The 13766-nt window shown below is 36.9% G+C and overlaps 2 protein-coding genes across 16 annotated transcripts in view; one reads left to right on the top strand and one right to left on the bottom strand.

Moving 5' to 3' along the window:
- Nucleotides 1-13766, bottom strand: part of LOC132129196 (armadillo repeat-containing protein 1-like) — a 428278-nt gene that overhangs the window by 213131 nt on the left and 201381 nt on the right. The gene's annotated exons all lie outside the window — the stretch shown is intronic.
- Nucleotides 1-13766, top strand: part of LOC132129267 (eyes absent homolog 4-like) — a 35540-nt gene that overhangs the window by 3130 nt on the left and 18644 nt on the right. For 6 of the 15 annotated variants that reach the window (XM_059540793.1, XM_059540789.1, XM_059540790.1 and 3 more), the window contains exons 1-2: nucleotides 3833-4208; nucleotides 7762-7833. In XM_059540793.1, the coding sequence (XP_059396776.1) occupies nucleotides 7801-7833 (33 nt within the window). In that variant the 5' untranslated portion in view covers nucleotides 3833-4208; nucleotides 7762-7800. Of the gene's footprint in view, nucleotides 1-3830; nucleotides 4209-7761; nucleotides 7834-13766 lie in introns of those variants that run through there. The other 9 variants (XM_059540794.1, XM_059540795.1, XM_059540791.1 and 6 more) reach the window with 4 other exon arrangements.

The raw sequence follows: 13766 nt of genomic DNA, 5'->3' as shown, positions 1-13766 counted from the left end.
TATTTGATCAAAAATGCAGCAGAAGCAGTAATTAAAATAAGAAAATGTATGTTAAATTTTAATAATATTTCACAAAATTGTCTTTTTTGTATTTTGATCAAATAAATGTAGCCTTGGTGAGGATAAGAAATGTCTTCAGAAAATATAAAGGAAAATATATATATTTTATTATGAACTTTTGACCTGTAGGGGAACCTTTGTTTAGGAATAAGTCTGTAAGGTGATTGTCATGTTGGAACCATATTCTGAAAAACCAACTTCAGAATGAAAACTTCATAACTAAAATCAGTTGGATTGTAAATGTTTTATTTTAGAAGCCATTGGCTCCCTATTTTTTTTTTTTTTTTTTGTGGTTTTTGTTTTTGTTTTTGCCTGGAGCCCTGCTGCATCATTAAGCACTAAGCTTTCCTTGTGATACTTTAATGGGAAGTCCATGTGTCCATGAGAGAGAGAGAGAGAGAGAGAGAGAAAGAGGTTCTTTAGGTCCAGCCGACATGCTGAGTTAATGGAAGTAATCCTACACCCTAATGAAATAACAATGGTGCTGGACAGGACACACACACACACACACACAGACACAGACACAATTCCTCTCTGTCACTCTCCTTCCCCTGTCTCTCTCTCTCTGTCTAGCTATTCGGATATGATGTACCCTCTAAATTCATGTGCAACTGTAGATCATGCAACACCGCTGTGACCTCCAGACGGCACATAGACATGCCTCACATAAAAATGTTTAATCGCTGACACAGACTTTATTTCTACATTACTGTTAGTTTAGGGAGTATGGTAGAAGTCTTTAAGTGATTTGACCTTTGCCTTTTAGTCGATGTTAAGAAATTTGATTAAATATTCTGCATAACCATACTTTAAATCCCTTAAACTTACCACATACCTACTTAACAACTACCTTACTAACTTTTAATAAGCATTAAATTAGGAGTTTATTGAGGCAAAAGTCATAGTTAATAGTTAGTTAAATACAAGAATTGTTACCCAAACTAAAGTGTGACCTAAATTTAGTTTGCCTATGCGTTATTTGTTTTATCTGCCTCTAGTACCTTATTAATAAAAAATTTATTGCCTCAATGGGATTTAAAGCCTGGCAAATAAAACTCTACTCTGTTAGTTCCAAATATTTATGATTGGACCCAGAGTATCCAGTCTTAGTGCAAAAAACAGAAGTCACTGTGTACACAAACACATAAATACACACTCTCCCACATGTACATAGACATGTCGGCTTGTTTTCAAACTGACACTTATAATAAATGAGTCAAATGGAAGCATTCTACTGTAGAAAGGCAACTTCAGTCTCTCTCTTACATGCTATACAAATGGAACCTGATACCAAGACATCTACATCAGCAACAATTCTAAACAACAAACATGTCAGAAGTATTTCTGTTACACTCTGCTCTTCGTTCTCTGCCTCTGTTGATTGTTTATGACTCACTGAATTCACTATGTAAGTGCTTCAGATCATGAGCATATTTTCTGGGCTCCTTTCTTCATGTATTAGCAGTATTTATGAGGTGTTAAATATTTCCTTTGTTCCCCGTGCAGGCAGCTGCAGGAACCATCAGAGCCCACACGGCCAGGCCGAGTTCATTAACCTGCTTAAGGAGCCTGTCTCTGGGCCTCAGTGACCACAGTCCTCCCATGCCTCCCTTCTCTACAGATATCAAGAGTATGGTTACAGCACTTGAACTATTAATGAAATCTATTAAATAACGTCTTTTCATTACAGTCTGCCACTGATGCATGTATCACTTTTAAAAATGCAGAGAGCTACTGCATGTTATACTTCACGGTCAAGTCACAGTACACTACAAATGAGACTCGGACTCCTTTTAGCCTTAGAGATGATAGTCATATTGTTATATTTAATTATACAGTTATACAAGTTAATCAGTCACCACAGAGATTCTTTTGTGGAACACAAAAAACGTTGGTTGAAAAAACTTTTTTTTGTTCTCCATTGTCCTGATTGGCTGTCAGTGTTTTTATTGTTAATGAGTTGGGGGGGGGGGAGTTAAGAAAATTGTTTATCATCTTTGATGTGAACAGTATTTTAGATATATACCAATTGAGTAGTATGGATTCATTTCCTTTGAAGAACAGCTGAAACATTGTTCAAAACATCATCTTTTGTGATCCACAAACGACAAAGCCATAAGAATTTGCACGACATGCGGGTGAGTAAATAATGACAGAATTTTCATTTTTGAGTGCACTATTTCTTAAATGGACTCTTATCGCTATATAAATACATATCTGAGACCACAGATGAAGATTTTAAGCAGCACTCGTTGTTTTCCATCCACTTATTGCACAATATTTGGGCAACATGGGCCTATGTGTGCTGTGGGGGAGGGGCATAAACTGTGCGTCTTCACGCCAGCGAGCCAGATGCAACCCCATTCGCGCCTCTCTTGGTGTATTTTTATTCTTTGTTTGACAGGCATCTTCTGGTTCTACCGCGTCAGCACAGTGCAGTGTGCAGCCAAAAGTTTTGCACAAGTCTATAAATAAGACCCCGCTAAGCGCATGCTAGCCCTCCCACCCCCACCCAAAAAAGTAAGGCCTGCCTGCACTTGCTTAAAGACCTTTGTACTGATTTGATTTCTTTCTTTTAATTAGTAGCCTTTGATCACCCAGTTCCGTTGAACATTGACATTTTATTCCAATAAATTGAACTTAAATACAAAATGCCATGAGGAGAGGTGTGTGCTCATCGCCCTCGTGTTTTCAAAGAGTGGGGAAATGTTGTTTCTTTCCTGATGTTTATGGAGCCAAATTCTCATGCAGCATGTGGAGTTAAGCCTGCATATCAACAGCAGCCCCCTGCTAGTTACATTCCACTCAACAGCATGAAATTCTTGTTTTCTTTCTGTAACAGTGTGTCAGTCAAACGCGGCCCAACTTGGCCCTCAGGAGCATCATTTTTCAGTGCTCGAGGAGGAGTCTGGCTAATATAGCAGTAATCACTGAGCACATTCAAGCAGTGAATTACTTTATAGTGGAGCTTTGCTTTTTGTTGCTCTCTTTTAGCATTTCTTCCTCACTCATTGCATTTCTTTGCAAAATACAGGTTTTAGAGGTCGCATCTAAAAAAGCTTTTCCTCACCAACAGTCTGTTCACTCTGTCTGATGTGTATTGCTCTTAAAGCAATACTTAGATACACTCAATATTTTTTTTGCCAAATTTTTCTGCACAACATTTGCAGAGATACCTGGCCATTATTTAAATGATTTTCCCAGGCCAGTTTGTGGCTTAGGGTGGACATTTGTGGTTCTCAAAATCGGGGAAAATGTGTGCCCCTGCAATGCATAAGCTACTTTGCCAGTTTTTTCATTGTTTAAAAATTATGATGGCATCTCTCATGTGAACTGCAACGATACAAGCATCAACAACTTCCATGCAACTTGTGACGTTTTCCTGTTTCTTTCTCACTGCTGGCTGAATTTCAGCATTACTTTTTCCGACCTCATGTTAGAACATGTTTTAAATATTTGACGGAAAAAAACCGAAGCTATTTTAGTGGTTTGGCTGCTCTCAGTGTTGATAAATGTTAATTAGAGGAGATATTTTTTCTTGCGGAAGTGGAAGCCCAATTTGAGAGTGAATCTGATCCCAAAACAAGGGTTTGACTTGGTTGTTGTTGTGTGGTGGTGGTGGTAAATAAATCTGTGCTGATCACTCGGACGAAGCTATTAATAAGAGCCTCATCCTGGCCCTTGTGTTGTGCCCCATTACTGGCTTGGGTGAGAGCCAGCAGCAGCACCCCGCATGGCAGCTACGCGCATGCCCATCAATGATCGCTCTTGCTTCGCCGCTGCGAGAGAACTTTAATAATGAAGTAGACCACGGAGTGCGCGTATGCTCACGTTAATCTTAGGAAAGTAAATTAAAGGGGAAAACACGGCTAGTGCAAGACAGCGCTCCTCGGAATTTGGGTTAGGCTATAGTGGTGATCTGTCGGTTCTATCGTTTTGTACCGGTCCGGCCAATGCAGCTCTCATGAACTTAGGGAGGACTTTCCCGCGAGCTTCACTGACAGCGCGTGCACTGACTGGCGCGAGCTGTTCCTCGCGCTTCACGCAGCTCGACCACTTGAATATTTTCGGGTGAGCATGTCAACAGAGTGAATGCGAACGGACCTTCTGGAGAGTTTGGAAATCGTAGCAACGCACAACTCATAAGAGTAAGTACCCATTTTGAATAGCCATAACATAGGTTGCTTTAGGACACTTTTAAAGTTTTGCGGAATATTTAGGTGGCAATTTACAACGTGTAAGAGCAGTTAGTTGGAGCACCTGCTCACTCCTGATACTTTCACGTGATTGAAACGTCTGAGAAAATTGGTGCTCATAAACGGAGAACTGAATTGCAAGTTATAGCATTAGAATACCTATTAAACCTATGGAAGTAAAATCTTTTTATTCTTCTTCTTTTTTTTTTTTTTTTTTTTTTTTTAGTTACCAGTTATCACATTAAAATATCAGCACAAAAAAATGCAAAATCTTAACTGCTGCCTGAAAATTATTAAATGGTACAAGTGGATTAAAAAGTGACCACTTTTCATTGTACTTTTTAGAACTTTTTTTACCCCAAGAAAATAGATTAGATTTTTTTTAAAACTCGAGTAGCTAGTTATCTGGATGGAAAAAAATGTTAGGGCAGTGATGCTTTTTACACTGTTGTGGGTGCAGTGATGCTTTTTACACTGTTTTTACACTTCTATTTAAGACTCAATTACAAGGATTTAGATTCAAATGGAGTTATTTCGACAACCGAAACGCATCATTTTTGGTTTTCTTTTTTCTTATTTGATCTTATTGTACTTTGTGCATGAAGTACAATGATTATATTCACAAATATTCAAGTGTTTTTTAACAGTAGAGAGATTTGTTTATTTACTGTTTTTTATTTTATTTTATTTTATTTTTCATTGAAAGCCTATTGAGCAGTGGTTCTGAGTTTGTCAGTTGATTACCGTGTCCGTTTGTATCGCGCGTACCTCGTTCGTTTTTGCATGCACGTGGAGTTTGTGTTTGTATTTGATAGGAGGAAGCTGGGAATATCATCCCGACACTGACGCCGATTCACTGTGCGTTGGCCATTGGTCGCTTTCTCGCGCTGTCGATAGCAGCTCGAGCCGATACCGGAGAAGGAGCCCGGATTAGATTACACATTTAACACGAAATAATTCACAACAAACAGGTCGCTCTGGTGGCTGGTAATAAGGTGGAGTGTAGGCTACTGGCCAACAATTACATAAGAAACACCAGTGACCTCCTATTTGGCCATCTCCAGGCCTCAGACTTTGGGGAAAAACTCGAGACTGTTTTACATCTATTTAAAAAAATTACAGGACCCATTGATTGACGGATTTACAAGGTACAGTTTTGGATTTGAATGGTGGGGCATCATTTTAAACGCCTTTTTTGTAGTGTTTTGTAGAGTCTCTTGTTGAAATCTAATAATAGCATTTGTTTTGATCACATACAGTTCTCTTTAGTAGATTAATTATTAAATCGCTAAAAAAAAGTTTAAAACAAGAATTATTTTGATAGTTACACATCTGTAAATGTGTCTTGGTGGATTACTGCTTTCGCCAGCCATATTGGGTAAGGGTCAAATAACCACCCATGGTGATTTGGATGTAACATCAAACCCTGAATGGTAAGAAATGTGTTTTTAAGATCTTTGCACTTGGATGCCATTTTATATTTCACAGCGGTTTACGACAACAACTCTTTATTAAAGCTAGTAAACAGTAAAAGAAGTAACACAGTGAATACGTTGCCAGTAAAGTACACTGTTGAAAAATAAGGTTCTTAAATGGTTTCTCGTGGCATCTGAAGTATCAATAACATGTTTCAGTTCTTGAGTTGAGCTGTGCTTCTTTGGAATTTCACACAGACTGGATGGTTTCAGAAGAATTAAAAACTCTTCTAACTGGAACCTTTTGGAAGTTAAAAGTTTCTCACATAGTGGAGGAGAAAACATTTAGTCAATGACATTAAACATTAAAGCCTCTCTATATAAATTGAATAGTAAAATCGGTTGTAATAACAATGAATCTATGAAATATAACGAATCTACACGTCATACATCAATTAAAAAAATATTCCCTTAGGAAAAACCTTTGTTACCGGTCCAGCTTGTTTATTTATTAATAGACGGATTGTTTTGACAATAGAGTGAGCGCTGATGATTTAAAGGGAGGAAAATGAAAGCTGTGGCGCATTCGGCTTTCATGTGCGTTGCGCTCGTGCTGCGGCTGTGTCGAATCGCGCGCGCTTGCTTGACAATAACAGTAAAGCGCGCTATGCTTTTTTGAGACGTAGTGATCTTCTCTAATTTACAATCCCCAGAATGTTTCCTTATATATTGTTTTCCTTCTGTGACTTAATCAAATTTTTGGGTCAGGGACAGTTGTTGCATATCAGTGGCTTTTGATTTGAAAACGCTTGTGTTGACAGAAGGGACATCAATTTCAGCTCCTACCCATTACATGGTTAGTGTAGTCTAATGTGTCTTCTGCTGTGCGTCTGTTCATTGTGTGTGTGTGTGTGTGTGTGTGTGTGTGAAAGATAGAGTGTGTGAGGACAGTAGGCTCAGAGGGCACTGAGTGATAACAGTAAAAATCAATGCCGCTCAGCTCATTCCCCGCCTGAGCATTAAAGGCTAGAATTTCAGAAAACAGCTTCACCAAGCAAATGAAAAATTCAAATGATCTGCTCTTCAAACTGTGCCCTTCAACTCTCTTTCTCTCCCTTCTACTTACACACACACACCCAAGCAAGAACATGTGCTTGTAGGGACTTCCCATTTACATGCATTGTTCTTAGTACAGGTCATTGTAATCAATATAGACTACCATAAACTAAAACATATTCCCAAACAGAAGCATCATGACCATTCAAACGGACCCTTCAATTTTTTGAGCAAAGTCAAAAATTGTTTCACTGAAGATAGAAACAGGTGTTTGTCTAAAATGATTTGACAGAAATATTAAAATTGTTGAGTTGCTCCTTTTTTCAGTTAATTTACTTTAAAATGAAAATTCATTGCATACTCTTGGTCCACTTTGTTCCCCAAAACTTAAAATAAAATTAGGAGCTGCTCTTTTCCATACAACATTTTTTTTTGACTGTTTGTTGTTCTGGAGATATGTAAACAAATTGAATTTCCAATAGGTTAGCTAAACCTTTTCTCTCACACCCAAACACAAGTTTAATGTTAAAAATACAGCAAATCGCAAACAGGACAGAAAATTAACCAATTTTTGAATAAAAGTGCTTTTCATTACTGAGGCCTCAGGAGGTTTCAAAGTAGTTTACAGAAGCTATCAAGCTTTAAGATGACAGGGGAAGGATGAGAAGAGAGAAAGAGGAGGGTGGGATGGGGTGGAAGGGGCTTCACTGGGGGACTCAAAATCATGGTTAGGTGTTTTTAGTGACTATTGCCATGCTAGCATCACCGTGACCACCGTGACAGCTTGGATTTTTGTGTGTACTGAGTGCATTTGTGTGTGTGTTACATTGATTACATTTCTCTCAACCCATTGTTTAATGTTTACTTCTGTAAATTATATTTACTTCAGCCTAGCTAGCTATGATACGGTGAAGTTACCAGACTTCTTCCTTCCCCTCCTACACACATATACCCACAGGCACAAAGAGAGCGAGAGAGGGATGCCTAGCGTTGTATTGTGTTTATGGCGATTTTAAAGCATCCTTTATTTGCAGGTGTCTGGACTGTAGTCAAGGGGACTGGAAGTTCATCTGATGGAGAATACACAGGGGCTGAATGAACAGAGTGTAAGTGACATACAACTCACACTTTTCAGATGTGTTTTACAACATTATGGCTTTATCTGTCAGAAGATTATCTTCTTTTATCTGTGTATTGAATTTATCACTCCACTAATTCAGAACAGGCCAGTGTATTGTGTGGTATCCTTTAAAGACTCTATATGTGTTGTATATTTGGAAATGTGTAGATAAAATACGATCCGACTGATTCTCTGTACCAGTGCTTCTTAACCACATTTGTGTGTATCCCAGGAGGTTCTTATGAAGATTTACTTTACTTTGTTAAACCTATCCTTCTTATTTATGAAAGAGCAATCATTACCATTTGTAACTTGAATATGCAAGGCTTCTACTGATAAACATAATGATTTGTAGCGCAAATAGTTTTACCATTTACTGCACTGTTATTCTTCTAGTTATTTAATTATAGTTAATGAATCGAAAGTCTTTTTCATTCGCAGGAAATAGCTTACTTCCACAATGAAAAATAAGATATTATTATGAATATTTACTGTATCAAGAACTCTTTGAATGTTCTTTGGTCAATCAAATTCAAGAAATAGAACTAACTTCATAGTATCATTTATTTGATTTTACTGATGATTTTATATTGTAAATTACTTGATTGGATATAATTCCTCAATACATTAACTGTTTGGTGTTTCTCAAGAATCTTTCTATTCATCAAAGGATCCTTAAGAAACTTTTTTTCATCATGGATAATAATAAAAATGTTTCTTGAGCAGCATATTTGAATGCTTTCTCAAAGATCACGTGACACTGAAGACTGAAACAGTTTCCTTAACTGTAAAAATATTTCACAATATTAACGTTTTTACACCAAACTTTAAACATGACTTGTCCCTTTTACAAATTGACAGGGGCAGTTGTTGTATGTATGTATGTATATACATTTCTTTAGGATGTTTGTATGTTTCTTTTGTTTCAATACAGATGCTAGGTATTCAAGTACTGGCATTGAATTTGTTTCTTGAGAAAGTTTCTCCTATGTTGCCCCACAAAAAAAGTAAAATGAATGATAATGCTGAATGATTTCCAGTAAAGTATCAGTTGAGGAACACATGTCTGGTTTAGTGTTGCTGTGTCCCAGTATCTAAGGCAAAAATGGTTGGGAAATGCTGTTCTATACTATGTGATAATTGTAAAGTTTGATCGTGCGGTTTGAAGTGTGAGCATGTTTGTGTGCATGAATGAGTGTGTGTGTGGAAAGGCCACCCAGGTGTGTACTGAGCAGTGTTAGGTCTTTAATACACAACAGATGTGAGCTGAAGTGTCGAGCACAGTAGCCATATGGCCACTACGAGACTGAGCAGTGTCACATACGCATGCACACTGACAGTAAAACACACGTTTTAGTGCATTTGTGTTCTTGGGAGACACTCTGATCATTTAGTTTTGTGGAAAAAGTTTTTTTACTTTCAGATACATATAATTTAGATAACATTCGATTAATGATTAAAACAGGCTTGATTATGTGTTACGATATCTTGTGTTTGTGCTTTTTATATGTGTACATGAGCGCTCTGTAAAAGACAGACAGGCGTCCATAATCCAGATGAGGAGAGATATAGATCTGGGGGTGTTTGGGGTAATGGAAGGAGAGGAAGAGGGAGATTGAGGTGTGGGTGGAGGGGGGTATTTTGTGACTCAAGGGATCAATGCTTTTGGTTCTGGAAGAAAATAGCAGAGGAGTAAAATGAAAAGGGGGTGTAGCTGCAGCCTTTTCCTCTGGTGCAGTCTGTGCCCCAGAGCCCCAGAGCAGAGACCACAAACAGAGAGAGAGGACTCAGGTTACACACACTCAAACACACACCTACAGAGAGGGAGGAAGAGGGGACGAGGCAGGGAGAGGAGAACAGAAAGCACGGCTTCACGTTCACATATTTACACCCCCCAATTTAAGTCTAATCAGCAAATGACCACAAATAATGGAGAGTACAGATCGTGAGTCTGTTGAAAGCTGTTGAACTGACGCAGTAATATTTATGAATCTTCTGTACTGTGAAAAGAAGTAGGACTTGCTTTATAGCAAAATAAGTACCCTGTGTTTAACGTCAAAACAAACAGTAGCAGCAAAAAAAGAAGTAGCAGCTCAAATACATATATGAACTGAAGTTTGGTGTCTCCCTGACGTAAAAAAGGCTTGTTATAGATTTTTTCCTGTAAACTTGTTAAACTCGTCCTGATGGTTATTGGATATTTACACCTGTTGCTTGTCTTTTGCACTGTAAATTGACTCGCGTCTCACTTGAGTTAGCAGTCTTAAAGTTAGTTCAACCAAAAATGAAAATTAGCCCATAAATTACTCACCCTCAAGTCATCCTAGGTGTATATGACTTTTTTCTTTCAGACGAATCCAGTCGGAGTTATATAAAAAATTGTCTTTGATCTTTCAAGCTGTTTCATGGTGATCAGTGGGTGCTGCAGTGCATCAGTCCAGAAGACGTGAAATAAAAATCCCCCTTCCATTAAAAAAAAATGTGTCTCACATGGCTCCGGGTGGTGAACAAAGGCCTCCTGTAGCGAATCGATGAGTTTTTGTAAGAAAAATGGCCATATTTAAAATGCATTAATTTAATCTAGCTTGCACTTAGTTTGTCTTCAGTAAATAATTTAAGATATTTTAGAAGAAAACCGGGAGGCTTGTGGCCGTCCCATTAATTGCCAAGTAAATTAAATTTTCAAAGTCTGGAAAATATGAAAGACATCGACAGAATAGTCCATCAGTGGTTCAGCTTTTCTCCGCTGTGGCTGTCAGTCATTCGTTCAGCCTTTAAACCCGGTCGCATTCGTTTACGACAGTCAGCTCGGTAGAGCTCTCTCCAAGATCATTCTGTATTGCCATTATCATACTTGAATTTTAAATAAATGTCTATGATTTTGCAAAAAGGACTTTATCTTCTTGCTGGAGTTTAATGTTGTTTTGTTATTTGCTACCAGGTGTCTGTGAGAACAACACACAGGTGTAGAAAAGACTAAATTGTTTTTAATGCACACAGTAACTGAAATTTAAAACCGTTATAAGAAAAGGCTCAATAACTGTTGCACAGATATAGTACACTACGCATCAGTTTCTCTTCCCTTTGTGCTTTGCACTTTTTAATGCAAAGCGTTGTGTGCTGTGACTCCGTGTTGCTTCAAGCGCATCATTCTGCACACCGGATGCGCATATTGTAAACGCTTCATTCACTGTATTTGTTTTGCCCTATCGAATCTATTATATGTTGTTGCCTTATTAAACAATATGCTAAAGAAATGTATTTTAATTTGATAGTATATACTTATATATAAATACATTCATGAATGTTTTTCATAAATTGATTTTATAATACAAATAGCATGGGTAACATTTTACCATATTTATTGCAACACTTTTATTTGTTCCCCACAAAATGTTTTTTTCAATAAATGTTTTGTTTTCTAAAATTATTGTGCACTGATTTTTCTAGAATAACTTTTGCTGCTGAATTATCTGCTAAACTAGTTTAGCATATATTTTTGTCATATATTATGAATATACATATTTCATATTTATTGTTTATTTTTCATTATAATGAAGTAGTCTGTATTTAGTAGATCGTGAAAGAATGAATATCAGTTCCATACTCAGAGATATATTCAGTTGTAAAATACATCTACGATGCTGCCATATGCCCATTTCTAATAAATTCTACATTTATTAAAAAAAAAAAAAAAAAAAAAAAAAACCTTCACTGGTATCGGATCGGTATCGGCCAATACTGAACCCTAGGTATCGGAATCGGTATTGGAGATGAAAAAGGCGGATCGGAGCATCCCTACAAACAACCACTTAGTTGTACAAGTGACACTGAAGACTTCTTATAATGTCACAAAATAAGTGCAATTTTTTTCCTTAAAAAAATCCTGAAAAACTGTATCATGGTTTCCACTAAAATATTGAGCAGCACAGCTGATAAAAAATACAATATGTTTCTTGAGCACAAAATGAGCATATTTGAATGATTTCTGAAGGATCATGTGACACTGAAGACTGGAGTAATGGCTGCTGAAAATTCTGCATTGCCATCACAGGAATAAATTACATTTTAAAATATTCAAATAAACAGTTTTTTATTGTTATATTATTACTCTTTTTAATGTATTTTTGATCAGATAAATGCAGCCTTGTTGAGCATAAGAGACTTTATTTCAAAATCAGATCCTATACTTTTTAATAATGCTTAAATAAGTGTGATTTTCCCCTTAGCTTGAGAAAGAAAAAAAATTTGTTGACAGCATACAGTGAAAGTCTATAGGACATTCTTTGGAAGTTGCCCCATAGACTTCAAATGTAAGTGCATAACTGTCAAATTTTCTTTAAGATCCTTCTAGATCTTGTGTTTAATACAAATGTTAGGTATTTAAGTACTGACGTTGAGTTTGATGAGACTAAATTGTATCCAGTCACGTTTGAATCAGTACAAGCTGTCAAAACAAGCTGCAGGTTTGAGCAGACTGTATTCATTCCTGAAGCTGGGTGTAGATGATGTTTTTACAGTCATGCAGAGTCATTGATTAATAAACACAGAGATTATTTGACGGTTCTCCTGGCGATCTTAAAAACTGCATTAAGTTGGGGAGAACAATGGCACTAATGTGCACTATGTTGGTCCTTGTGTGCAGTTTTGGGTTGAGTCTATCTGACAGCTTCGGGTCCAGCCTGAGCACATTATTTAACAAGCACATCGACATCTGGGAAGCAATTCATTTAATTAAATGCTCCTGAAACCTGGCCTTTCGTTAATGAGATTAATTTAAATAATTAACGAAAAGCTGACACAAGCACAAGAACTCATGAATAATTAAGCAGCATTTTTTCTGCTGCAATCAGAGGGGAAGGGAGCACTTTGATGCAAGAGTGCTTTTTTATATATTTATAAGTTTCAGCTCTTTTCTTAAGATGATACACACACACTCCAATGCGCACCTAGAGAAACTTGTATGTGTGTGTAAACACTCTGGTTGCTGTACGAAGATACATGAATCAGTGAGACAGTGGTAGAGAAAGACAGCGTCACTCACGTAGTTACACACAAGATCATACACACACACATACACACTCATTCAAAGCTGCGAAGGTGTGTCTATCTATAGGGCTTGGCCTGGTGTCCAGTTTCCCTCTGACCCCTTTCCCCTGGCGATATATACCATTCAAATCTCACACACCAGGTTGACATGCAAACGAAGCAGTCCAACATATGGGCTGCTGCTTTAACTGGTCATTTTAGTGGATCCGACTGATCAAAGACATATTTGTTTCAGAATGCTGCTGTATGACTGACTATGACTGTGTTTTATATTTTGCTGACTGAATTGACTGAGTTTTATACCGATACTAGCATCTAATGGAGGCAATCATGTTAGTAGCATCATGTTAAAAAATTAGCATTTACTATTGACATTGCAGAAATGCATTGTTTGTATTAAGTAGTTTTTTATTCATTTTAATATGTTAACTGAAAATATTCACTAACAGGAGGTCGCTGACATAAAGCTAGTAGGATTTGGCTGGTCATGTCAACATGTTTTTTGGTTACAATTTAAATTAATATTATTTATTTTTATTTTTTCACAATGAAAACCTATTTTACTGATGTACTTGGAATATCTTATTTGAAATATCTTATATTATTATATCTTATTTTGTATGCAAAATAATTAATAACCATTACTAAGGGAACCATTACTAAGATATAAAATAATGTGTAAGAGAATCAGCAATTCTTGTGGATGGATTGTACCAAATAAATATACTGTATGTGCACATGCTATATATAAATTATATAGAGAGTGGACATTTTATTGCACGCACTACCATATTACATTTAGTCAGTATTTACATAAATTATTTAAAATCTTGTTGGCATGAATTTATTAGTTTCTGATTGAGAACAAGG

The sequence above is a fragment of the Carassius carassius genome, chromosome 46 (assembly GCF_963082965.1).
Source record: "Carassius carassius chromosome 46, fCarCar2.1, whole genome shotgun sequence".
NCBI lineage: Eukaryota > Metazoa > Chordata > Actinopteri > Cypriniformes > Cyprinidae > Carassius > Carassius carassius.
The sequence above is the reverse complement of the archived record's forward strand: the minus strand, read 5'-3'. Positions and strand labels throughout refer to the sequence as shown.